Source organism: Biomphalaria glabrata, chromosome 7 (assembly GCF_947242115.1).
Source record: "Biomphalaria glabrata chromosome 7, xgBioGlab47.1, whole genome shotgun sequence".
Lineage (NCBI taxonomy): Eukaryota > Metazoa > Mollusca > Gastropoda > Planorbidae > Biomphalaria > Biomphalaria glabrata.
The window spans coordinates 27,029,822-27,057,273 of NC_074717.1; the positions used below are offsets into that span (position 1 = coordinate 27,029,822).

Sequence of the window (27,452 nt, forward strand, 5' to 3'; positions counted from 1 at the left end):
TTATCGCACAAATAGGCCTATAGGGTGCCTATATCGAAAATGGAAATTTCATGACCCAGTTTAACAGCTGCCACAGTATAATCAATTATTAAATGTGGAGATAATACAGCATAGTGAAGAGATATATGTTGGGTAAAAAGAAAATGTTTAAGGCACTTTGTTACAAGTATAATATAGAATCAAGGCGGGGAAAAAATAATACGGTCCGTCAAAAGGCATTCTTTAACCTATAAGTAACACGCTATGAAGCACGCGTGCATAATGATACTACTAAATTAAACTAAATGACTGACTGTCCGTTTCAGAGTCAAAGAACATTCTAGCGGTCCTAGCCCAAATATTCTGCAGGCAGGCGGGAATTAAAACCTGGAGACTATTAAGACGATAGTCTTCGGAATATAGAACACGATTAGACCGACATTTAGACACTTCTTACACGTGCTGCTGAAATAAATAGTCCATTTTAGTGCTACTAAGCTAGGATCAACTCTGTCTGTCTGGTAAAAGGTTTGTACACGTTATTTCTTCCACACCTAATTTCGGATTAAGTTGAAATTTTGCACAATTATTTATTGTAGCCTTCCGGTACCTTACAAAACAGGAATCAATTTTTTAAAAATTAACCAATTAGTTAATTAACTATTGGTATTTATTTATTTATTTTGTTTGGTATCGAACATGGGAAAGAAATTGTACTTGACTGATGTTGTGGTATAAGTTCAATTAGTCTCCTTTATACTTTGAGTAGAGAATTAGATCGTCACTTAAAAGTTCGAAACTATCAATAGATAACTATTAAACCTTCTTTTTTCATAAACACTTCGCGTGCATACTTCGTCCGTTGACCTGTCTAGGCTTGATCTCTCCAGTTCGAATTCAAGTCATACAACTTTTTTTTCATAAAATACATTTATAAAGAGATCACAGTAAGATTAGCACAGATACCCCTCCCCTTCTTTCCCCCTCCCCTTTCCTAACTGGTCCAAATAAGTGATATAGGATCATAACGCATCGAGAAAGCTAAAAGTATGAAATTGCGCTAAAAAAAATCAATTGGTAAAAATATTTCTAATCGCACACATTCATAGCGCATCGAGAAAGCTAAAAGTATGAAATTGCGCTAAAAAAAATCAATTGGTAAAAATATTTCTAATCGCACACATTTATTATTGTTAGTCTAGATATATTACACATTTAATCACATATTATGACTGATCCGTTTGATTGTCAAAAGAGCTGAGCCCAAGGCTGTTCGAGGTCTAAGCGTGTAAGCCTGCTTGAACGACCGCTCTGTCTGGAAAAGATCCAAGTCAATGCCTATGTAAAAAAAACAACACTTTTTTTATATTTTTCTTGTTTAAGTTTTTAAAATGATTCAAAGCTGCGTATTTTATTAAATGCATACCCCCAATCATTCTCTTTCTTTCTTTCTTTCTCTCTCTCTCTCTCTCCCCTCTCTATGCGTGCTTGTACACTAATAGTCAGGAAAACCAATGACTTGGCAGACTTTAAGTCTCTAATTAACATGCCCGACTAGATTGACACATGGATACAAGTAGGTCGTAATTATCTTCTTTTTGAAGGGACGTCTGTTATATATAAGTATAAAAGTAGACCAAGCAATTATGGAGAATTGCTAGATAAAGCACATCTGGCACTGACTTATACTTTAACGCATTATCTTATATAGCCTGATTTGAACATTACGGAGAAATCTTAATAAATCGCATTTTAAAGTTCTACAACAAATGAAACAAAAAGTTGCTTTTCAACAAAGGGTTTGTTAATATTTATAAATGTATATTATCATTAAATAAAAGAAAATATTTTCAGTGATAGCTTTTAACTACCAGTTTTGTTACGTTAAAATATAACATTTAAGTTAGGGTTAGGGTTAAGCAGGCCCTGCTTGTCCTAAATGAGTAGTATAAATTGCATATTCAATAAATGTTTAGCTCAAAGTTTCTCCAACTTCAGTCTGTGACGCCCCCTCCCAGACGAAAAAAGAAAAGCTAGTTTCGCGCCCATTTGGCCAGCCAAGTACCCACTACTGTATCACTAAAGTGCTTGTTGATGCGCAGTAGTTGGTAAAATATGCTTCAACCTTGACAATACGGAAGGACTCATTCCAAAGACAATAAATGAGAGATTTGTTTGTTAATACGTAGTTTGGCACTTGTTGATACTTACCGTACTGCTAATCATGATGAGAGTAGCCAGAATTTTTTTTCGGGTGGGGGAAAAGAAAAGGGAAAAGATCGTCTCTCAAGACGCAAAATGCCACATACATATATATATATATATATATATATATATATATATATATATATATATATATATATTTATATTATATATATATTATATATATATATTATATATATCATGGGCGTAGCCGGGGGTGGGGGTTGGGGTTCAACCCCCCCCCCCCCCGAAATGAAATCCCCCCCCCCTTGGGAGTCGGAATTTAATGACTGATTTTTTGCTTTGATTTTGTTTATTTTAGGTGAGTTTTTAATACTAAACCATCACTTGCCCCAGCACAACCAAAGGGGTTTTGAGTTTAAAACCCCCTAACAGGGGGCTCTGAGTTTAAACCCCCTACCAGGGGGGTTCGATTTTAAAAACCCCTACCAGGGGGTTCGAGTTTATAACCCCTACCAGAGGGGTTCGAGTTTAAAAACCCCTACCAGGGGTTTTGAGTTTAAAACCCCCTACCAGGGGTTTTGACTTTTAAAACCCTCTACCTGGGGTTTTTGCAGTTAACCCCCTCTTCTATAAAACAAAACAAAAAAAAATGCAAACGAAAATCCAATAATTCCAAGAGCACAGTTAAGGAAGATTTTGATTTTAAAACCCCCTCTAAAATTTACGATAAACCCCCTCTTCAATATAAAAAAAAAGCTAATTACACACTCAAAATGTTATGAGCGTAGCTAAATGGGTTTTGACTCAGATTTGAGTTTAAATCCCACTTCAGCGGGGTTTAAAGGTAAAAAATACCTCTTTAATAATAAAAACAAAGCAAATTATGCATTCAAAATGTTATGAGTGTAGTCAAAGGGGTTTTGAGTTTAAACTCCCCTCCAGTGGAGTTTGAAGCTAAAAAGTAACTCTTCAATATAAATAAAAGCAAATTACTCACTCTAAAATCTATAAGCGTAGCCAAAGGGGTTTTGAGTTTAAACCCCCCGCTAGGGGGGTTTGAGGCTAAAAAATACATCTTCAGTTGAAGAAAAAAAGCAAATTACGGACTCAAAATGCTATGAGCGTTGCCAAAAGGGGTTTTGAGCTTAAACCCCCATTCAGAGGGGTTTTAATGCTAAAAATACCTCTTCAATATAAAAAAAAAGCAAATTACACACTAAAATTATTTGAGCGTAGCCAATCCATTCGGGGGTTTTGAGTTTAAACCCCTCTTCTAAAGATGGCGTTTTTTTTTAAGTTTAAAACCCCTCCAGATGGTTTTGAGTTTAAGATCCCCCTACAGAGCATTTTGAGGTGGAAAACCCCCAACAGATGATTTTGACGATAAAACTTCTCTTTTCGATATAAAATCTAAAGCAAACTACAGTCACTTAATTCTAAGAGCGTATTCAAGAGAGGTTACACATTTTTGCCAGTGGCAGGGCTCCCTTAATAAACTGCAGTGAATAGTCATCTGCCGAAATTGAAAAACACTAAATGTGGCTCAACAAAGATGGCTAAGACAGATTTTAGGTGTCAGTTATAGAGATCGGGTTTAAATCAAGGAAATCCTATGCCGAACTGGGAGTCGACTCTTTAGTAAGATTGTGAGAGAGCGACGCATGAGGTTTGCGGGACATGTTCTCCGACAAAATGAATTACGCATAAGAAGAGTTGCAATGATATCCTAGTACAACTTGACGCCACTCATTCATTGAGGTCCTCATGGCAGGTGGGAAGAGGCTTCAGACATTACCAGTGACAGATTTTTATGGAAACAGCTTGACGTCAAATGCTCTGAACGGCGCGGTAGGGTCAAAGTCAGTAAAAATAGCACATTAGGTTTTTTTTTTAAATAAAACTTTTTAATAGCAGGAAAATGCACTGTAGATACCTCAGAATATGCATTTTGTTGGCTTTCAATACCAGAAATAGTGCAATTTTCCCACTAACTCATGTAAGAACCTATTCTAGGGCACAATAAACGTCTTCCGAAAGAATGAAGTGTCAGAATGCAATAAAGATTATGTACACACATACACATAAATACATATTAAAAAAAAAATTTCGCATGAAAAATCCCCCCCAAACCCCCCCTCCCCGAATCTTTATTGTCCGTAAGAATTTGTCTTACAATTTGTGCATTACATCAAATAAGACATTATAACTATAAAAATACAAAATGTAGATTCACACAAGACTCACTCATAATTTACATGTGAACATTTATATCACTTTGTTTCTGTTTAATGATTTGATTGCCAGAGGAACAAAAGAGTGTTTGTGGCTGTTTGTCTTTGCTTAACTTTGCTATCGGTGTCTTATATCTCTTTTGTGATGGTAAAATCGCAAAATCCTAACCCAAAGGGTGATTTTTTATTTCTAGAATCTTTTAAGCTTTTTTAAGGATGTTTGTCTCAAACAGCTGCTCAAATGAGTTTTTTTTTTTTTTTTTGCTAATGACTTTACCAGCAACATTTAGGATTCTCTGGAGTTTATTTTTATTTTTATAGCTCAGATTGCCATACCAGGCAGTGATATTAAAATTTAAAATATTGCAGATGTGAGTGTGATAAAACATTGCCAAGGCCTGTTCGCTAACATTCAAAGAGGACAGTTTTCTCAGTAATCGTAATCTTTGCTGCCCTTTTTTGTTGATATAGGTATGTGGTGGGTTTGACACAGCGAGGAACTAAATAAATGACGAAGGCAACTCGTAGGCCGATTTCAATCTGTTTATATACACACTAAAGATCGTACACTAAAGACCTGCACAAGGCAAACATAATATAACACACATTAAAATACATTATCAAATTACATATGGGTAAAACTTAACATAATTAACATAATAGGCCTAAATGGTTAGACCAATTTGTACAACACACATCCAATTCTAAATACCATATCTAACAAAAAGAAAATCTTATAGTGTAAACCTATCATCTCTTATAAGAACATAAGAGATTTGGAACATCAGAAACATTATCAAAATGAATGACAAAGTAGTTCTCTAAAAAATCAATTATTTGTTCTCCATAAAACAAACATATATTATTGTAATAGTTTCGCTCGTTTCCTTTCCATACAAAAAGACAAAGATAACAATGAGGCCTACATAGAACAAATCATGGGCGTAGCCAGGTGAGGGGGGGGGGGAAATTACGTATAAGAAGAGTTGTAATGATATCCTAGTACAACTTGACGCCACTCATTCATGGAGGTCCTCATGACAGGTGGGAAGAGGATTCAGACATTACCAGTGACAGATTTTTATGGAAACAGCTTGACGACAAATGCTCCGAACGGCGCGGTAGGGTCAAAGTCAGTAAGAATAGCACATTAGGTTTTTGAAATAAAACTTTTTAATAGCAGGAAAATGCACTGTAGATATCTTAGAATATGCATTTTGTTGGCTTTTAATACCAGAAATAGTGCTTGGCGGCGGGGCTTCGCCCCGCGCTGGGGGAACTCCTAACGCTCCCCCAGACCCTATTGCTAGTATTGGCAGGTAATTTACAATTTATGGAAACAGCTTGACGGCAAATGCGCCAAACGCCGCGGGAGGGTCTAAGACAGTAAGAATATCACATAAGGTTTTTGAAATAAAACTTTTTAATAGCAGGAAAATGCACTGTAGATACCTCAGAATATGCATTTTGTTGGTTTTCAATATCAGAAATAGTGCTTGGCGGCGGGGCTTCGCCCCGCGCTGGCGGAGCTCCTAGCGCTCCCCCAAACCCCCTTGCTAGTAATGGCGGGGAATCTACAATTTTCCCACTAACTCATGGAAGAACCTATTCTAGGGCACAATAAACGTCTTCCGAAAGAATGAAAGGTCAGAATGCAATAAATATTATGTACACACACACACACATAAATACATATAAAAAAAAATTTCGCCGGGGGGGGGGGGGGAGAAAAAATCCCCCCCCCCCGAAAAAAAATCCTGGCTACGCCCATGGAACAAATCTATACACTAATTCTTAAAACCAGTATCTACCAGGGGCGGACTGGCTATATGGGCAAACGGGCAAATGCCCGGTGGGCCGGTACCAAATGGGCCGGTCTGGTCGCGACCAAAGAAAAAAAAAATTCAATGCAGACAACTTTAAAAAAAAAGTGACAGCAGCAAGACTCAAAGGCCCGAACACGTTTTTTTTTTTTTTTCTTATTACAATTAATTTTGTTTGAAATTCAACAAGAATGTAACAAAAAATACACTATACACTGTACGTATTAGCATTTGCAAAACGTTAGACCGTTCTTGCTGCTATGCACGAGCGGCATGGACTGCTTTGATGTCTTCGAGTTTGTGTTTGGCCTACTCATTTTGCTGGTCGGTATGGGTCTTTGATGGCAATCCCATTTTTTGCTCCTTCTCTCCTCCATCTTTTAATGGTTCCAATGAAATTTAACCAAAAAGAGGGATAATATGAGAGAGGTTAAGTTAAAAAACATTGATATAACGCAGCAAAAAAAGATAGGCGTGACAATTAGCTCTTTAACAATACTTAATAGAAATTAACTTTAACGCATAGCCTACACACAGCCGCGAAATTGCAAGCCACCCAACTTATTCACAGCTCAATATGGGTATAAAGAAAAAGTAAGTTTCTTTTTGTTTATTTTTAATAACATAGATCTAAAAATATTGCACTTGGGGCTTACAAAAAAAAATTAATTAAAAAATAAATCTAGATCTAAATCAATTTTTATACTATTATTATTAATGGCAAACTTAAGCTTAGTAATAATAATACGGCTAGTCTTCGAGTCCGAAGATTAGTGAGGAATGCAGCATTTCCCGTGGCTGCGCAGCCCCAGCTGAAACCTACATATTTTGCCAAATCCAGGGCAAACATAACCATTGTCCATAGGTGGTCGATTTAGATTTTCTTTTCGCCCTCTGCGTTTGTCCTCGGCAGCAGACTTCTTTTGGTCTCAAATGTGTATCCCTCGGCCTTCGTGAGTGACCTCCAGTTGTCTCGTTCTGAGGCCGCATGCAACCAGGTGCTCTCTTCTATGTCAGCCAAGGAAAGTTGACGCATAAGCTGGTCTTTGAAGCGTTTCCGTGGGGCGTCTCTGTTACGTCGACCATCTTTTAGCTCACTAAAAAAGACTGCTTTTGGCATACGTTCGTATCCCTTACGGGATACGTGCCCTACCCAGGGTAACTAATCGGACCAAAAGAAGTCCCTCTATACTATCCATACCGGCGTTCGCAAGGACATCGCTGTTTGTAGTGGGGTCTTGCCACCGTATGTCCATGATGGAGCGCAAGCATCTTTGGTGGAAGCGCTCAAGAAGTCTTAGATGTTTCCTGTATAGTGTCCATGTCTCGGAGCCATACAGAAGGGTTGAGAGAACCACCGCCTGGTAGACACTGATTTTTGTAGTAGGCGGAGCGATCTGTTCCGCCAAACTCTCGCCTGAAGGCGTCCAAAAGCGCTACTGGCCCTGGTCAGACGGTTATCAACTTCCCTTGAAAGTGAGGTGTCATTTGACACTATACTACCTAGATATGTGAAGTGGTCTACCACATTAGAGGGCTGTCCGTTTACGGTGATCCTTGGGGCTAAGTATGCTTTATTGTGTGACTTCTGGAACATGACTTCTGTTTTCCCGAGGTTTAGAGATAGACCGAAAGAGGCGGCAGCGTATGCCAATTCGTCTACCGCGTTCTGGAGGTCATGTTCATTGTGAGCTAGCAGGGAGCAATCATCGGCATAGAGAAGCTCCGTTATGACCATCTCCTTTGTTTTTGTATGGGATAGTAGACGTCGAAGATTGAACACATTGCCGTCAGAACGAAACCGGATATAGATGCCTTCGTCCAATCGCTGCCTCATTTGACCCAGCATTGCGTCAAAGAAGATAGCGAATAGAGTAAGAGCAAGTACACAGCCCTGCTTCACGCCATTTTCTATTGGGAAGTGATCAGAAAGGGCACCATTGTGTCTGATCAGGCCTCCCAGCCTGGCCAAAAACCTCCACAAACCATCGCGACTGACCGTGTCGAAAGCCTTGGAGAGGTCCACAAAGGCAGCGTATAGGTTTAAATGATCTCTTTGCATTTTTCTTGTAATTGTCGCAGAACAAATATCATGTCAGATGTACCTCTACCGGCTCTGAACCACATTGGCTTTCAGATAAGACTTCGTCCACTAAAGAGTGGGTTAGTCGGTCGAGCAACTTAGTATGAAGTCATTAATGATGAAATTTATTACAATAATTACAATAATTCATATAACACTGTCACATCCGATATTTAATGAAAGGAAATTTATATTTTAAATAATGGGTCATGGTATTTGTATTTATGTGTATTTTTCTGTTGTGTTGTCTTTATATGAGAAACGAGTCCTTGTAATCACAACAAATTTCCGTAAGGATCAATAAAGCAGTCTTAGTCTTAGTCTTAGTATATTTATATACAAATCGCGTTTTTGAGAATGTACTAGGAGTAAGCAAGAGCTTTTCACATTACGTAAGTGCATCTCTAACCGTTCTGCTTTCTCTTTTAATGGAATGGGTTGCCTGAGTCAGCCAGGAAAACCAATGATTTAGCATACTTTAAGTCACAGATCAACATACATGACTAGATTAACACATGAAATGCGTAAGACGTAACAATCTTTTTTTTTTTAAGAAACGTCTGTAATCTATAAGTAATACCAAAAGGCTTCAAACTCATTAGGCTGCTATTGTAATGTCTATAGTTTACAGACTACATACATGGATAAATAGAATACTTTGTGTAATCCTACGAATGCATTCATCCAGTTTTCGATGCGTTATCAAACATTATATATTTTGTAGAGAATTAGGCTTACACCTATAATATAACACATGGGCGTAGCCGGGTGGGTCTTCAAACCATCACTTGCCTCAGACCTCATTGTCTGAAAGGGAAACTTTACTTATTGCCCCAGTGCAGCCAACTTAAGCAAACTACAGTCACCAAATTTCATGAGCGTAGTCAAAAGGGTATTTGTGGTTTCCCTTCCCCTTCCAATACAAAAACTAAAGTATTTTACCATTTTCTACCAGTCGCTGGTCTCCATTGAATAGCAGATTTGTTGTTTTTTTTTAGCGGAAGAGTAGCAGGCTAATTGCTCTGTAGATACTTCAGAATATGCATTTTTAAAGCTTAAAATCACGGAAATAATGCTTGGTTCCGGACCCCACTGGGGAGAGCTCAGAGCGCTGCCCCGGACTCCCTAGCTGCCTTTTGGCGGTGTGTAGGCCTACTGTCTTTCCACTAATTATAGGAAGAGAGTATTCTAGGGTAGAAAAAACGTTTGATAGAATGAAAGATCAGAATGTAATGAAGATTAATTACACATACACACACACTAATATATATATTAGTATTATTATTAGTATATATTAGTATATTGCCACAGTGCAGCGCCACTTTGAAAAAAAAATTGCGGAGTTGGGTAAAAGTCCCCCCCCCCCCCCCCGAAAATATATGACATGCCATTTGTGGGCCGGTTTATATGGTAATGCCCGGGCCGATTTTGATGCCCAGTCCGCCCATGGTATCTACACACTGGTTGTAAAAATACATTTACATGCTGGCTCCTAAAATAAGGATATTCAAACAATATGGACGAAAACCAGGGTAGCAATATTCTATATAAAAACAGTAAATATATAGTCTTAATCTTATACTAGTTTAAACTAGTTATACTAATGTTATACTCTAACTCAATAGTATACTGTCTAATATAAGAAATGAAGTGGGGGTTTTATCGACAATTTCGGAGGGGGTTTTAAAATCAAAATCTTCCTTAGCCATGCTCTTGGAATTTGGGTATTGTCATTTGCATTATTTTTTGTTTTGTTTTGTTTTATAAAAGAGGGGGGTTTAACTGCTAAATCCCCTGGTTGAGTGTTTTAAATCCCTTGGCTGCGCTTGGGCAAGTGATAGTTTAGTATTAAAATCTCACCTAAAATAAACAAAATCAAATTTAAAAAATCAGTCATTTAATTCCGATCCCCCCTTCGAGGGGATTTCATTTCGGGGGGGGGGGGTGAATCCCAGACCTCTGGCTACGCCTATATATGCATGGATCTGTGCTTTAGACCAGTGATGCCCAACCTAATTCAACCTGCGGGCCATTTTAATTTCCGACAATCGTGTCGCAGGCCACATGACCAAAAAAGGTTTTAAAAAATCAACAACTTGAAATAGACCTGAAACTATTTCATTAAAAACCCGTGGATCTAGTAATTACATTAATAATTTGGTATATTTGAAGTTTATCCTGGCTGGAAATGGCTTTAGTTCTCTACTTAAATTGTATGAGCAACTTAGTAGTTATCCTATACTTTAATTCATGTTTTTGTCTCATTTTGGTCAATATAATTCCCATGGATCCTCCATGTCATAATTGTTTTTTTTTATGCTGTTGCTGTATGTTGTTTATTAAAACAGCCAGACTTTCTTTATAAAAAAAATTTGTTGGCTTATTACCATGTTCCACAAAAAAAAGATCCGTTCAATGGCTCTGGTTCTTAATTTCCTTTTCATAAAGGCACAAATGTTAAAGCTCGTGGTACCAATTTATCAGAGGAAAAGTGAGGGCCCTAAGGTAGGTAAAGATATATTTTTCAACCTTTATATTTTATACACTTTATACCGACGTTTCGGCGGGCCGGATAGAACCTCGTCACGGGCCGGATCTGGCCCGCGGGACGTATTTAGGGCATCACTGGTTTAAACCTATTCATTATAGTTCCATGTTCATTATATATATATATATATATATATATATATATATATATATATATATATATACATATATATATATATATATATATATATAGCAGCTCTAATAAGGAATTAGGCTTACATCTAACTGATTGGTGATTTCATAAGTGTCCCCAACAGTGAAAAATTATTAATGTTCATTAGGTGAAGAAAGATGTGTTTTAAAAGTGTGTGTAGCGAAAGACCAAAGGCAACGCTATATATATATATATATATATATATATAGTGTGTGTGTGTCTGTGTGTATGGGCAATATATGTTTTTCAGTTGGCAATATCTGCCGTTCGCTTTTTTTTTTTTTTTTTTTCAGTTGTTACATTTTTTCACCACTTCAAGGTAGACAACCGATATCAGCAACAGATTGTACAGTGGACTCTGTCTCTACTACTCTAGTGACACTGTTCTTGTTAAGAGAAGATTTAGATCTAGACACTTCTAAGTTCTACTAGAAGACTGTTTAGAGACACTCTACTAGAAATATAGATATCTAGAATCTTCTTAGATCTAATTCTGGATGTCTAATAAAGTCGACTAGATTTTAAGATTAGATAATAATAATTATTTGAATCTAGACTCTACTCTAGCTACATCTAGACTTTCTCAGTTTCTGAACTCTCTGAACTGTAAAAAAATGGATCCAGCAGGGAGTAGCAAAAAAAATAGGTAAGCTTTTAAATTTAAGTTTATTTTGCATTGACTTAAGTGAGATCACATTATTATAGTGATTTACAAAAATGATGGTTGACATTGAACCCTTGTGAGCTTGTGTCACGTCCAACTTATTTTACTATGTCACTATGTCTTATGTGATATGTCTATGTAGATCTAGATCTAGTATGTTATTAAATTATTGTTAATATCTAGAATCTAGATCTATGTATGTAGTATGTACTATAATAGTGTTGTTTACTACGTACAGTTATTTACTTACTACTAGATTATCACTGTGATCATGATCTAGCTGATTCTAGCTAGATTGCTAGATCTATCAAATAATTTAATTAATAAAAAAATCTATAATCTATATATTATAATTATATAAAATCTAAATCTAGATTGACTAGAATCTAGATACTAGATGTAGATGTCTCTACTCTAGCTAGACAGTCTAGTATCTAGATCTAGTATTAATAACTGAATTGATATTCCTTGTTATTTTTATATTTTTATTTAGAGAACAAAATATAATAAATGAAGAAATGGGAACAGGAATGTGTAAGAATGACTCTTTGTTGTTAAGAGAGCTTGTGTATGAGTTGGGGTGCATTATGAAGTGGGTCTTTCCAAATCAAGTAAAAAGTGGGAGAAATCACGATAGGCATGTAAAAAAAAATGGATGTTCCAGAGGGCGAAAGACAGAGGGTAGCTGTGAAATTTCATTGTAACAGTTACACTAATTCATGGGCTAAAAAAGTATGTTAGGTTGATCGTTAAAACATGGACTTTTTAATTTTTTTAAAACAGTGTATTCAGGAAAGACAGAGCAACATGTGAAATTTCATTGTAAGGTAGAGATCCATACATTAATTCGCTGGCTAAAAAGTATGATAGTATGATCATTAAAATGAGGTCCATTTATTAAAATTCAAAAATGAAAAGAAGGGGTGTTTTGGCCACAATAAATAATGGGAACAAATTAATGGGCGTACCCTGTGCGTGCTGCTTGTAAGAATATAAATAGTTCAATAGATCTAGTTCTATAGTATAGAGACAGTGACTTTCTTGAAAGAGTAAACCTACTGACTACTCTATTTCTAGTTATACATATATTCATCTCAAATTTTCACAGAATCCTCAGAATCCCCACCGTAATAATATGAGACCAAAAAAGTAACTATATATATATAATATATATATATATAATTACTTCTTTGTTCTCATTATTAAGTTGGGGGTTCAGAGGATTCTATGAAAATCTGAGATGAATTGTATAGTGGTTTCCAGATCAGGCAGCTCTCCTAGAAATCTAGTTTAGTTATATTATCAGATCTAGAAAGTAGTCTAAGTAAGTTGGAAGAAAAACAATTGTATTATGTATTTAAGTGTGTTTAGATCTAGAAGGTCTTTTGTCTACAAATCTATAATTCTTAAAATAAATAAAGTCTTTAGTCTCTAGTTTAGTTTAAATATTATCAGATCTAGAAACCAGTCTAAGTTAGTTAGAAGAAAAACAATTGTATTATGTATTTAAGTGTATTTAGATCTAGAAGGTCTTTTGTCTATAAATCTATAATTCTTAAAATAAATAAAGTCTTTATTATTTACATTTATAACAAATAAAATTTAATAATTCGATGCCTATGACATTATGTCTATCATAGCATGTGTCAGGTCTTTTTAGAATAATATTACTGCATTATCCTCACATACAACTAGCAGGAAATGAGAAGACTGACACACTCGCCAAGAGTGGGAGAACAAACTCACAAGTAAACTCTGCACTCTATCCAGAAGAAATGAAGAAATTAATTGTAGATAAAATAAATGAGAAATGGACGAGCTCCCATCCAAATCACAAGAAAGATGATGCTTACTATAAGCTATCCCGACAAGACCAACGGCTAATGTTTCGACTCAGGACCAGACACAACAGAATGCGACAACACATGTTCCGGAAGCTCAAAATTGGAACCAGTGAAATCTGCCCATGTGGAGTATCACGAGAAAATGCCGACCACGTCCTCCAAAACTGCTCTCTCTACCAAGAGGCCCGTATAAGACATTGGCCCCAAATCACCCCAATAGAAAGAAAACTATATGGAGAGCTCCCTGATTTGGAAACCACTGCGCAGTTCATCTCATGTATTGGTCTAGTCATATGAACACTCCAACATAACAATGAGAACGATTAAGAAGAAGAAGAACTGCATTATTTTATTAAATATTAATGTGTAGATGTATTACAGTAATTTTGTTAATTACAATTGTGTACTTTGTATTATTTTATAACTTCTAATATTTTAGGCCCAAGTTCAGCCGACAGCCACACCATACACACTCTGTTATACATAAATCATAGACGAGGTGTATGATGATTTAATAAAATAATGAATTTAATCTAATGATATATTTACAAATGGACTGATATATGATGAATGATAATAATAGTATGAATATCAAGAGATATATATATAATAATATGTTATCTAGTATGATCCAGTTAGTCTCTTTACTATATATAAATGATCATTATTTGAACAATATCATTACCTTAAAAAATATTCATTACAAGTTGTTCAGATAGACTTCCAACACAACAACTGGTAATCCATATAGATCTAGCCTCTAGATCAGATACTGTTCACTGACAATTCCAAAAGTTTATAGTTTACACTGTAACATCAGGTCTGACCACAGCAACCCGCAGTCTGGAATCTGGAATCTCAGACTCATGAAAAACCAACTTGAACACCAGACGACCAACTGAGATGAAGACCTCAGTCCTGTAGACTAATGCAGTACTCTCAATATAGAAAACTGAGACTGGAACTGATACTTAACACTGAGTCTAACACCTAGACTTGAAACTGAGTCTAACACTTAGACTTGACACCAAGACTAAGACCAATACTTAGACTTGGCGCTAAAACCCTATAGAAAGATAAAAGAAAAGATTCTTCTAATCATCTAGATCTAGTCTAATTATAGACTTACAAATATGATCGAATCCAAATAAAAAAAACTATGCAATGAAAATAAAACTCACCCTAAACAGAGGTCAAGATAATCCAACAAGAAAATGTCCAAGGCAAATGCTAAGGCTATCCAGTAACATAAACCAAGGAGAAATTCAAGAGCTCTCAAGACACGTCTTACTGTACCAACATACAAAAATGGAGAGAGTTTAGCAGCCGATAAATATGACGAAAGTCACACACACACACACCTCTAGTGACAAGCAACAAGGGGAGATCAGTCCCCGAAACTACACACTAAAATAAAATAGTGCGAATGACGGCATCAATATAGTGATGAACGCTGCACTAAGCAACCAATTCAATGGGTCCGACAGCATGATTTGTTAGTTTTGCTTAGTATAAAATCTGTTCACATCAGCTCAAATAGTAAAAGCTTTAGGGCTATTAGGGTACAGTATTAACTTTTTTTAAATTTGGCTTTTAATCTAAATTTCTTCACAATCATTAACATTGTTAAAGTGTTTGCATTAAAATTGATATATTATAAGTCAAAGCCAGAAATATAACTGTACATTAAAGACATTTACTGCTAGATAAAAACTAATTTTTTTATTTCAGCTATACTTATGAAGATGCTCAAGGAATTGCAGAGAACATTTTAGCCAGAGTAAAAAGTCGTCCAAAATTGGCAATTATTTGTGGGTCGGGTCTTGGCAAACTTGCAGATATGGTGGAGGACAAGGAAGTCATTCCCTATGGCGACATTCCAGGCTTTCCAGTTAGCACAGGTTCTTCCTTTATTCATGCCAATTACATGTAATTTTGTAGCACAAGTAAGTAAAGATTCACTATAAGAGTCTATGGAACAGATGATGTAAATGTTATCTGTTTTAGATGCTATCAATGAAGATTTCTTGTAGCCTGCACACTAGCAATCACTTTTACAGGAAAGACGCTGCTATAAAAAAAAAAATATCATATCTGTCATTGTGATTTGTTCTTAAGACTTTTTGTTTCAATAGCTAAGTGCTTGTCCACCATATAAGAACCATTGTTAAAATTTTTCATTTCTAAAATGCTTTTGGTTTCTAATCATTATTTTTAGTAATGATCTTTTTTTTAAATTAGTATGTCCAGCAATGCAAACATGTTGTAAAAACAGTTAATATGCAACAATAGTCAATCATACTAAACCTTAGTAGTTGTGGTCTTGAACCTCTGGTAAATCTCTATTGGCATTCTTTACAAAATGTAAACCCCCCTGCCCATTTCCTTGTGGCTTTAACATTGTAATGATCTAGTAGTGTTACCACATAGGTGTTTTATAAATCTATAAAGAATATAGCACAGGAATAAAGTCTGTAAAATTGAAGCTTTAATATTTTTAAAATATTTATATCTCTGAATGAAATGTAATAGTTTTACTAAGATTTAGATTTATTAAGCAGAATGAATAAACTAACAAACCCCAAAATTGTCTTTCATTATATATATTTTCTTTTCTTTTTTATTATTCCATGAACAGCTTGACATACAGAATTGACAAGCTAATTTTAGTCCTTCTAGTAAACTTCAGTTAATGTCATACCAGCCAAAACCTCAGCTGTAAATAAGATAAGAAAGAAGGGTTTGTCAGATTAACCTGTGACAATAGCAAAGACAGATGCAAAACAATAGAGATCCATATCATTGGGTTTTTGGTAGTGGAATCTGGCCATTATCTTCATTTCATTCTCAAGTATTATAAATAAATGTAAGCCTAAAGTCTTCACTCATATGATTTCCTAATTTTTCTTTTGTGATGAAAGATTTACATAATCATCATCATATCAGTGGCACTAGACCCCATGGAGGGCCCTGGCCTGCTTTAGCACATCTCCATTCTGATCTATCCTGCCTGGACTTTTAGCTGTTGTAGATCTGCCTACATCATAAAGCCACTGTACCCATGGTCTGCCTTTTGTTTTTTTTTCTCGTGAATAATCAATCTTTGCTCCTCTGTTCTCTGGCATTCTTTCAAGGTGGCCTGCTGAAAGATTTACATAGAATTAAAAACAAGTTCTTGGGGATTAGGATATATGCATTGGGGCGGATATTTTATTTCTGAATTTACTTAAATATGTTATAACTTGTGGATATTTAAAAAATATGTAATAATTATTCTACAAAGATCCTTCTCAACCCATAAATAATATAATTCATATTAACTCTTTTGATATACCCTGTTATATCTTATGTATATAAAAACTTATTTATAAATGACATTAAAAACATAGCTGATATATAATCATAAAATAATTAATACTAGTGTTAGTGAGCTGGAATGTTCAATTACAGTAGTTATTGTAGTCTTTTTTTTATTCACCATTTAGTTCCTGGCCATGAAGGAAAACTGGTTTTTGGTACTTTGAGTGGCAAAAGTGTTGTTTTAATGCAAGGAAGATTTCATTGCTATGAAGGCTACTCTGCTCAACAGGTTAAACTCTAATTCACTGTATATAGTCTAACTTTTTATTTTTCAGTTGTTTTTTTTTTTTTTTAGTTTGATTGTTTGATTTTTTTTTTTTTGTTGTCATATTTAATTTTAATTTTTGCGTCATATATTTTGTTAATTGAATTGCTTTCATTTTTCATACTCTGTTCAAACTACATGTTTCAGACAACTCTTCCTGTTCGTGTGTTTCACCTGATGGGTATAAAAACATTGTTTGTCACCAATGCAGCTGGAGGCATCAACCGAGGATACAATGTGGGAGACATAATGGTCATTAAAGACCATATAAACTTGGCAGGTTTTGCTGGAGTGAACCCGCTTGTAGGACCTAATGACACAAGGTATGTCAGATTAGTTCAATTACACACTTTGTAAAATTTCTAAGGGAGATTGTGAAGCTAAAGACCTACATCTTTTACACCCTCTTGTCAGTTTACCTCTATTTTCCATACTTGTATTTCATTTATTTTTTTTATATTCAAAATATATAAATTGTTTTTACAAGTTCATTTTAAAAAAAGGGTTTTAAATTTTGATTCATATCTATACTTATTGTACAACATTGAAATTTACAAAATAAGATTAAAATTCTTTCTGATTTCGTGTAATATCTTTTGTTTTCATGTAATTAATAACATTGTGTGCTGATCATCAACATTGTATTATTTGTATTTTTATTTGTAAGGACTATCTTCCCTTCATTTGTATTGGACTTTTTGTTCCTTCTGTTTCTCAGATATGGTCCACGTTTCCCACCTATGTCAAGAGCTTATGACCTTGACATCCGTAAGCTGGCTCTTAGTCTTGCTAAAGAGATGGGATTTGGAGATTTTATCAGGGAAGGTGTATACAGTGCACTAATCGGCCCCAACTTTGAAACTGTTTCAGAATGTAAATATTTACAAGTTGTTGGTGCTGATGCTACAGGTGAGCTCAAATTACTTCTTACATAAAAATATATTGCTTTGTTGACATTCAATGTCAAGGTTAATTCTTTGACTGTCTGACCAATCTAAAAATAAGCTTTTATACATTTTATCTTCGATTTTTACTTGTTGACACTTACATCATTGGACAGTTTTCATTGCCATAAATAAATATTGCCTAGATTTAAAGGTAGATATGGGAAACAAACCGAACTCGAACCTCACTTACAACTGAACCAGCGATATGATTTGACAGTTATGTATATTATTTGTACTTTTATGAAATGGAGATTCAAAGAAAAATATACTCTGAATGTAAAAACTACCAGGAAAAGTGGACCGATCTTAACCTTTTTGGGGAGCATGGAAATAAGCCAATCTGTTTGATTTGTATAGAACTGATAGTGGATGTTTCTATAGAATGTAACGTTAAACAGAATTATGAAATCAAAAACATAAATAAATATGATGGCATTCATAGTTTGAGCCGTGAAGATAACATCTCTAAGTTATGTCTAGAGATTAGAGGACTGACAAGAATATTTATCAAGAAGGAACAAGAAAATGAGTCAGCGGTAAGGGCAGGCTACAGAGTTACTCTCAATGATGGAAGAAATGGGTCATGAAAAGAAAAATGCAGTTGAAGCCGCCACCCTTTTTCCCATGATAAATAGAAATCTTAAATTAAAAAGGTCGGAATGTTTTCTATTACCGCAGACATATCTGATACCGCTCAACTCTTAGTAATTATTCAAGGTTTCTCTTCTTTGTGAGAAATTAGTTGGCATAACTACTGATAGCACCAGAAGTAAGGCTGGATGTCACAGCGGACTGGCAGCAAGAGTTATTAGAAAAAATGTGAAGTCAAACTGAACCTCTGTGGCAAATTGTTGAATCAGGACCATGTGATGATGTGTTAAGCACTGTTAATTTTATAACATTTAAGGCATTGAACTACAAAAATTTCTAAGAAATAGAATCTGAATATGAAGACGTTTTATATTACAGTGAAGTGCGCTGGTTAAAGAGGAAAGGTTCTTAAACTTTTTTTTTGATATGAGACATAAAACTGAAATTTTTATGATAGAGAAATGAAAACAACTGTCTCATGGTTGTGGGATTCTGCTTTTGTAAAGTGACATCACATCATATCTGAATGAACTCAATAACAAACTACAAGAAAAACAAGTTAATTTTGCATGTATAAGCTGACTTAAGCATCTTCTAAATGAAATAGCAACTCATCATTCAGCAGGTGGAAATGGGCAAAATGCATATTCGCGGATGAACTTCCAGATTTAGTGCTTGGACATGGTGCCACATCTATGCAACGAGATTTTTAGAAGTTTAGTTTCGGATTAAATTGGTCTAAGTACTATATCTAATAAATTCTTAATAATTGTGCTTTATTTTTTATTTAATATATTTTGTTAATAATTTCTGTGATGTGGCCTGCGACATGAGTGTCGGATATTAAAATGATTCGTGTTTTATCTAATATATTGAATTGAACATATTGTTACGAATCTCGCTATCCAGGCTCTCTGCAAACTGCATCAGACACCACCAACTTAAAGAACTTGACAACTCTGGGCTTCGAAATAACGTAATAGTTTAATGTCAATAAATAACAGCCAACACTGTACAATTGGCAGCACGTAACACAAGACTGTACAAATATCTCTCCGTCGTATCAACTCTTGCACTGGTCTCTCTCTGTCTCGCCTCGGACTTGTACTGAGCCGTTGTAACGAACTGTAGATCGGGAAGTTGTGACTGACTCGTCTCTGATACCTTCGCTCTTTATATAGGGTCCCTACTGGCCTTCTAGAACCGGACAGAACGTCGCTCGACCATTCTGGGTGTCAGATGACTACAACCCTCGTGACGCTCCTGAGCTCTGTTCACGACGTCGATCCTTCCCGAACCATCATGTTGATACTCGTCTCGGACGATCGTCGTAACTCGTCACGTTTGACCGCTCGTCTAGCGCTGGCCTGGGGCGATTTGCGTCGGCTGACTACACACACACACCACTACCCCCATCTGTGCCACCACCAGGTTTATAACACTGCCCCCTCCTTAGATCTGTCCGTCCCGGGCAGATCCAGCTTCACCATAGTACTTGCTGAGTCTGTCGATGTGGACGACCTTCAGTTTGGACCTTGGGCTCTTCTGTATTCGATACACGACATCGTTGATTCTTTTTATCACGCGGTAGGGTCCTTCCCAGTCTGTTTGAAGCTTTGGGGACTTGCCTTTTCGTCTTTGTGGATTGTAAAGCCACACCAGATCGTTGTCATGAAACCCAGCGGCATTGGCCCGTTTATCGTACCTTGTCTTCACCTGGTCACTGTTGATCTTGATGTTTCTGCGGGGTAGAGCTTGAGTTTTCTCCATCCGTTTTCGGAGATTTGCGACATAGTCTGTTGAAGAGGCTGGCACATCTCCCGGAATCCCAAAATAGCAAGTCACACGGTAGTTGCAGCTCTCGGCCGAACAACATCTTTGCTGGAGTGTAACCGGTGGTGCTGTGAATCGAATTTCTATATGCCATAAGGAACATTGGGATATAGGTGTCCCAGTCCTCTTGACGTTCATTGACGACTTTCGACAGATGCTGTTCCAGTGTTCGGTTAAATCGTTCCACCATTCCGTCTGACTGGGGGTGTAGAGGGGTTGTGCGTGTCTTTTCGATGCCGAGTACCTGGCACGTCTCTTGAAAGATCTTGGATTCGAAGTTTCGGCCTTGGTCGGAGTGTAACTCCCTGGGAGCACCGAATCGGCTAATCCAATTCTCCACAAGTGTTTCCGCTATGGTGGTGGCTTCTTGGTTTGGTATCGCATACGCTTCAGGCCACTTAGTAAAATAGTCGATCACCACTAGAACTTGTTTCCTCTCTGGGACTCAGGGAATGGTCCGGCTACATCGATTGCTATTTTTTCGAAGGGATTACCGACGTTGTATTGCTGCATACGTCCCCTCGTTCTCCTGTGCGGGCCCTTTGCTGCTGAACATGCGTCGCATCTTCGGCACCATTCTTCTACATCATCCCGGTAGCCGAACCAGTAAAACCGCTGGCGTTCTTTTTCCAAGGTCTTGTTGACACCTAAATGTGACCCACTGGAATTATTATGGATTTCTTGCAGCACCTCAGCAACTCTCACTTTAGGCAACAACAGCTGTAAGCGATTGCACGTCCCATCTGCCGTTTCCCAGACCCTCTTGAGAACTCCATTGTCGATTGTCAGTGAATCCCATTGCGCCCAATATGCCTTGGTAGCAGCTCCTTTATCAGAAAGGTGATGCCATTCTGGTCTTTGTCCGTCTTCCTTCATAAGCAGAATGGGAGCCAGGTCTTCATCTTTTAACTGGTCTTCTCGGATTCTTTCGTCAGACCATGACCTGGAAGCTTGTACCCCAAGATGTCGACAATCAATGATAACTTCCTTTTCTTCAACCTTGCTGCAGTGTTTACATTCCATTCTGCAAGGTCGTCGAGACAGCGCGTCAGCATTCTGGTGAGTTTGTCCTTTTCGGTGCTGTGTCTCGAAGTCATAGGTTTGCAAACGTTCAATCCACCTGGCGACTTGTCCTTCCGGACTTTTAAATGACAACAGCCATTGTAGAGCAGCGTGATCTGTCCTGAGAATAAATTTTTGCCCATATAAGTATTTGTGGAAATGTTGTATGGCATCCACAACTGCCAGTAGCTCACGTCTTGTAACACAGTAGTTTCTCTCGGCTTTGGACAATCTCCGACTGAAGTAAGCTATAACCCTCTCAGTTCCATCTACCTTTTGGGATAAGACAGCGCCTACTCCAGTATTGCTCGCATCGGTGTCAAGTATGAACGTCTCGCCTGGTATCGGGTAGGCCAGAATGGGTGATGAAACAAGAGCCTTTTTAAGTCTCTCAAAGGCCTCCTGACATTCCGTTGTCCAAATAAACGGCCGCTTCGGTTCTGTCAATTGATGAAGGGCACTACAGAGGCTAGAGAAATTAGGCACAAAACGTCTGTAATACGTGCAGAGTCCAAGAAAGCTTCTTAGCTCCTGGATATTAGCGGGGATCGGCCATCCATTTACGGCTTCAACTTTATCCGGATCTGTGCTGACTCCCTCCTTTGACACGATGTGCCCAAGGTACTTGACGCTTCTTCTGAACAAGGAGCACTTCTTTGGATTCAATTTCATTCCAGCGTTTCTAATTCGTTCAAACACTTCCTTCAGGTTTGCAATATGTTCCTCGAAGATTCTGCCTATGACGATAATGTCATCTAAGTAAACAAGACACGTGGTCCAGTTAAGTCCTCTTAGCACATGCTCCATTAGTCTTTCAAAGGTGGCTGGGGCGTTGCAGAGGACAAAAGGCATCACGGTAAATTGCCAGAGACCATTACCAGCAGAGAAGGCTGTTTTATCTCTGTCCTCGGGGTGTAGTCCCACTTGCCAGTAACCGCTCTTCAGGTCAAGGGTGGAAAAGATCTGTGACCCAGCAAGTGTGTCCAATGTGTCGTCAATCCTAGGAAGCGGATAGCTGTCCTTGTGTGTGGCGTCATTTAATAATCTATAGTCGACACAAAATCGAGTGGATCCATCTTTCTTCTTTACCAAGACGATGGGTGAACACCACGGACTGTTGGATGGTTCAACAACCCCCTGCTGCCTCATTCGTTCTATCATGTCCATAGCTTCTTGGTGTTTTGCTAGCGGCAGGCGACGTGGTTGTTGTCGGATGGGCCTAGTGTTTCCTGTGTCTATTCGATGCTGGATCAGGTTTGTTCGCCCAAAGTCCATTTCATCAGATGGCAATATGTCGGAGAACTCTCTGAGGAATCGTTCTGCTTTGATGTACTGTTCTTTTGACAAGATCGTTTCGACTTCTGCCAGAAGTTTAGTAACCTGTGGTTTGCTGGGCTTAAGCTTGGGATTTTCACTGCTGCAGTTTCGTATCATCTCTAAAGCATGGCAACCAGCGATGATGCTACCTTCCCGTAAATGTTTCTCTACTGTGCCGAGGTTCACAATTCTTACGGGTACCTTTTGGTCTTTCCCAATCGTGACTAGCGTCTTTCCTACTGCTATCCCGTTGTAGTTGGTGTCTAAGCTTTCCACCAGCGCCGTTCTTGTCGTGGGATAGTCATCCTCGATTTTTCCCCAAATGATCATTTCCGACTTAGCAGGCAAGGCTGTATTTTCTACCAACTTAACCCTTCTGACTCGGCCATCTTCTTCATTCTCGTCGCCAAGCAAGGGTACTTCGAGGTCCCCACGTTGTAAAGTGCCTCCGCCGATATTCAAGGAAAAGCCATATTTCATCATGAAGTCGAGCCCTATTATGCAGTCATCTGTGACGTCAGCAATCAGGAATTCGTGTTTGAATGACTGATTCCCGATCTCGACTGTTAATGTTGATCAAGCCTTTTATGGGCATCAGTTCTCCGCTGGCTGTTTTCAATGAGTAGGCTCTAACTGGCGTTTTCTTGCTTTTGTCCACTTTATCCGTCCGGATGACTGATCGCGAGGCACCAGTATCCAGGAGGAAGTGATAGTTTTGACATCCAATTTTTCCGATGACTTTCAGACTCTTACTCTGCCCTAGCACGGCGACCGGGATGATGGTTGCAGGGGCTCTCATTCTCTGTGTCGCCGGGTTCCGCCCCTTGAAGCCGGCGCGTGCTAGTTTCCCTGGTAGCCCCGGGAACTTGGTCGTGCATACCTTTCTGGTCTGTGATGGGTTCCGGTTTGTGGAAATCTTCTAGTGCAGCTTCTTTGTATATGACCGAGTTCACCACAATTCCAGCATCGTACAGGAACCCTAGGTTGATTTTCTGGTATCTGGTTTGTTCGTCGTTCATCTAGTGCCTCTGTCACCCTTCTCACAAGTTGTGCAAATTCTTCCTCTTTGACTTCTAACCTTCGGCCTTGATGAGTGCTCCCTGATGCGTCTCTGGCGGCTTCATATGAGAGAGCGTATACGAGGGCCTCACTGGCCTTACGTTTACCACTAACTCTGGTGGCTTTCTTTAACTCGGGATCTCGAAGGGCATCAATGAAAGCGTCTGTAATAATGACTTCCAGAAAATCTTGTGCGGCGGTTGGGTAGGCTAGATGTGCGAGGCGTTCGATGTCTGTCTCTAGTTCCTGTAGTGTTTCATCGGGGCGCTGTTGTCTGGTCTTCAGTGGCACTCGATAAACTTCTTGCAGATGTTCATCCCCGTATCGGAGTTCCATAGCCTGTACCAGAGCGGCGAAGTCTTGCTGGTTCGGTAAGGACTGAAGCAATTCGGAGGCCTTTCCTCTTAGGGATAACACAAGGGCTGTTGCTTTCTCCTCCTCGCTGTACCATTTGTTAACGTTAGCCGCTGCGTCAAATTGCTTCTTGTACACTGACCAGGACACGGAACCATCAAATACGGGGGGCTTCATTTTTCCGGAGCTTTCAGTCACAATTGACGTCATACTTGTTTCCGGTGCATTAGTGTTCTTACAGTGAACTTGCGTTTTCATTTCTTCGATTGCCTTCTCCACTGCGTCGACCCTCTGATTCATCTGTTGGTCAATGGTGGTGATTCTCTCCTCCACAGCATGTAAGCGTTGGTTCATAGCCAATAACTCGGTTTTGATTCCCGAGGCCATGACATCTATCTTGGCATCTACCTTGGTGTCCATGGCATCTATCTTGGAATTGGTGTTTCCTAGCATGGTGTCCATGGCATCTATCTTGGAATTGGTGTTTCCTAGCATAGAGCTCAAGAGCTCCTCTATATCTGGTTCGACTTTAAAAAGATACGTGTCCGGATCTGCTTCATCCTCCACCAGGTCCTCCCGAAGGCGTGCTTGTAATGTTTCCTTATTTCCACTTGTCTTCAGCCCTCGATCACGTAGCTCTCGCTTCAGTTCATTCACAAGGAGTTGGTCGAGCGTTTTCATAGGAGCCATGAAGAAAAGGATCCCACTTCTGACACCAGTTGTTACGAATCTCGCTATTCAGGCTCTCTGCAAACTGCACCAGACACCACCAACTTAAAGAACTTGACAACTCTGGGCTTCGAAATAACGTAATAGTTTAATGTCAATAAATAACAGCCAATACTGTACAATTGGCAGCACGTAACACAAGACTGTACAAATATCTCTCCGTCGTATCAACTCTTGCACTGGTCTCTCTCTGTCTCGCCTCGGACTTGTACTGAGCCGTTGTAACGAACTGTAGATCGGGAAGTTGACTGACTCGTCTCTGATACCTTCGCTCTTTATATAGGGTCCCTACTGGCCTTCTAGAACCGGACAGAACGAACGTCGCTCGACCATTCTGGGTGTCAGATGACTACAACCCTCATGACGCTCCTGAGCTCTGTTCACGACGTCGATCCTTCCCGAACCATCATGTTGATACTCGTCTCGGACGATCGTCGAAACTCGTCACGGTTGACCGCTCGTCTAGCGCTGGCCTGGGGCGATTTGCGTCGGCTGACTACACACACACCACTACCCCCATCTGTGCCACCACCAGGTTTATAACAATATACATAGTTTTTGTTATTACCTAATTTCATAACATCGAACCAGGCCTGAACTTTAGATCTGACTGAACCAAACCTGAACTATAATCTGACAAAACCGAACCTGAACTTTAAAAATGGGTTCGATTCCCATCTCTATTTAAAAGTTGCAGTGTTTATTTAACAAATGATAACAACATTCTTTAACTAATTTACAGCTTTCAAATACAGGTCTATAGTTTTCAAAGAAAAGTGTTGAATAAATGGTGTCGCTCCTATGCATTCAGTTAATCAAGAAAAGTGGGGAAAAGCAGACCCTTTTCCAAACATAAACCAAAAGTTGGTCATAGCTTTTTTTTTTTCATGATGACAGCATCTTGTTTCCAGCACAATTATCTCTAACAGATGTAAGGTACTTGTGGGAACTCATTTGAATAATTGTCAAGTACATAGAAATCTGTCTTCACTAAAATGTGAACTCTGCACTCTTGTTTCAACTATGAAGTACTTTTCCTCTTGGCTACCATATGCAATAGTGTTGTAACATCATGATATTACACTTGATATCTGATAGCAGCAATTATTGTTTTTTGTTTTTTTACTGATTCAGTGATTCGAGTCTTTTCTTTAAAACTATTTCTCAACTATTAAATTGTATTTTTTTTTTATTTTGTTTCTTAAGGGATGAGCACTGTACCAGAAGTGTTGGTAGCTAAACACTGTGGCATGAGAGTGTTTGGCTTGTCTCTCATCACCAACATAGTCATTGATGAGTATGATGCTGAATCTACTGCCAACCACGAAGAAGTGCTTCAAACAGGCGAGATGAGAAGCAAAGACTTGCAGAAGTTGGTGGCTGCCATTATTCAAAAGCTAGATTTATAAACGGTAGCAAATAATTCAAACATTTCTACATCTAAACATATTGACTGTGCAACAATAAGATAAAAATAATGCTTACAACATTTGTTTCTACTGATAATGTAGTTTTGTATTAACTTTCCTTTTTTTTTTTTTATGAATTTAAACAGATTGTAGGGACATTTATTTATATGGTATAATCTACAAGATTTTGCATTTCTTTCATTGATATTATACATTTCCATGAATACTATCCACCTCTAGTTTATGTTTTGTAACTTTTCATCTTGTTCACATGTAACAAAGATATTTATATTTAGTCTTCCTGCATTCTGCCATCCTCATTCTAGAAGCTTCACACAACTCATGAGAAATAGTATTGTATGTGATATTGTGATTCAACCTAAACTAGTATGGCTGTCAAACAAGACAAAATACTTTTTTACTGGTATAAAAACTGCCATCACTGCTAGTTCTCATTTATATAGTTAGCAAAATCATTTCAAAAGAAAGTTTAAGATCATGTCTATTGAACTATTTGAGTCTATAAAGAGCCTATGACATAGTTAATTGTTGATTCTTATGGCAAAGGGCAATTTACTGTAAACATTATATATTCTTAAAGCTGAAGATTGTATAGTAATTTTGTACATTAAAGCATGCATTTCCATATTTCTAATCCTTTTGTTTGATCATGATCTGATCTTATAGGGTTTTTTTTTTGTTTTTTTTGTTTTTCTGTTAATGTGAGAAGAAATAAGGCAATGTAAAGAAACTAAATGAAAAAGCTCGATGTTAGGTCTGACATGATAAAAACAAAAAGCAACCAAAAACTAATCTACATTTCAGCCATATAATTTCATTTTTTTTTTTGCTGGTTCTCTCTTGAGATGTATGTTCTTTGGATGCAAAGATTTCATATTGTTAATGCTATTTTTGTTAAGCTGTTATACATCTTTGTTTCTGTTCAGATTGCCATTATAATTTGCTTTTATTGATAAATACCTCCGAAGAATATATTGACCTTCTATTCTTTATTAAATTCTATATTCTCATCAA

At 37.8% G+C, this 27,452-nt stretch overlaps 1 protein-coding gene across 1 annotated transcript; it reads left to right on the top strand.

Annotated features, from left to right (window-relative positions):
- The first annotated feature begins 309 nt into the window (after positions 1 to 309).
- On the top strand, positions 310 to 27,452 carry LOC106057906 (purine nucleoside phosphorylase-like). The gene is made up of 7 exons (XM_056035325.1): positions 310 to 507; positions 11,277 to 11,629; positions 15,223 to 15,392; positions 16,977 to 17,080; positions 17,264 to 17,439; positions 17,835 to 18,025; positions 26,215 to 27,452. Exons 2-7 carry the CDS (start codon positions 11,598 to 11,600, stop codon positions 26,415 to 26,417), a joined length of 876 nt encoding a protein of 291 aa, XP_055891300.1. The 5' UTR covers positions 310 to 507; positions 11,277 to 11,597; the 3' UTR covers positions 26,418 to 27,452.

Excerpts from the sequence above, each read along its gene's own strand:
- LOC106057906 (XM_056035325.1), top strand. The coding sequence starts at position 11,598 with ATGGATCCAGCAGGGAGTAGCAAAAAAAATAG. Across the intron at positions 15,393-16,976 it reads AGGCTTTCCAGTTAGCACAG|TTCCTGGCCATGAAGGAAAA; the intron begins GTTCTTCCTTTA and ends TTCACCATTTAG. Across the intron at positions 17,081-17,263 it reads AAGGCTACTCTGCTCAACAG|ACAACTCTTCCTGTTCGTGT; the intron begins GTTAAACTCTAA and ends TACATGTTTCAG.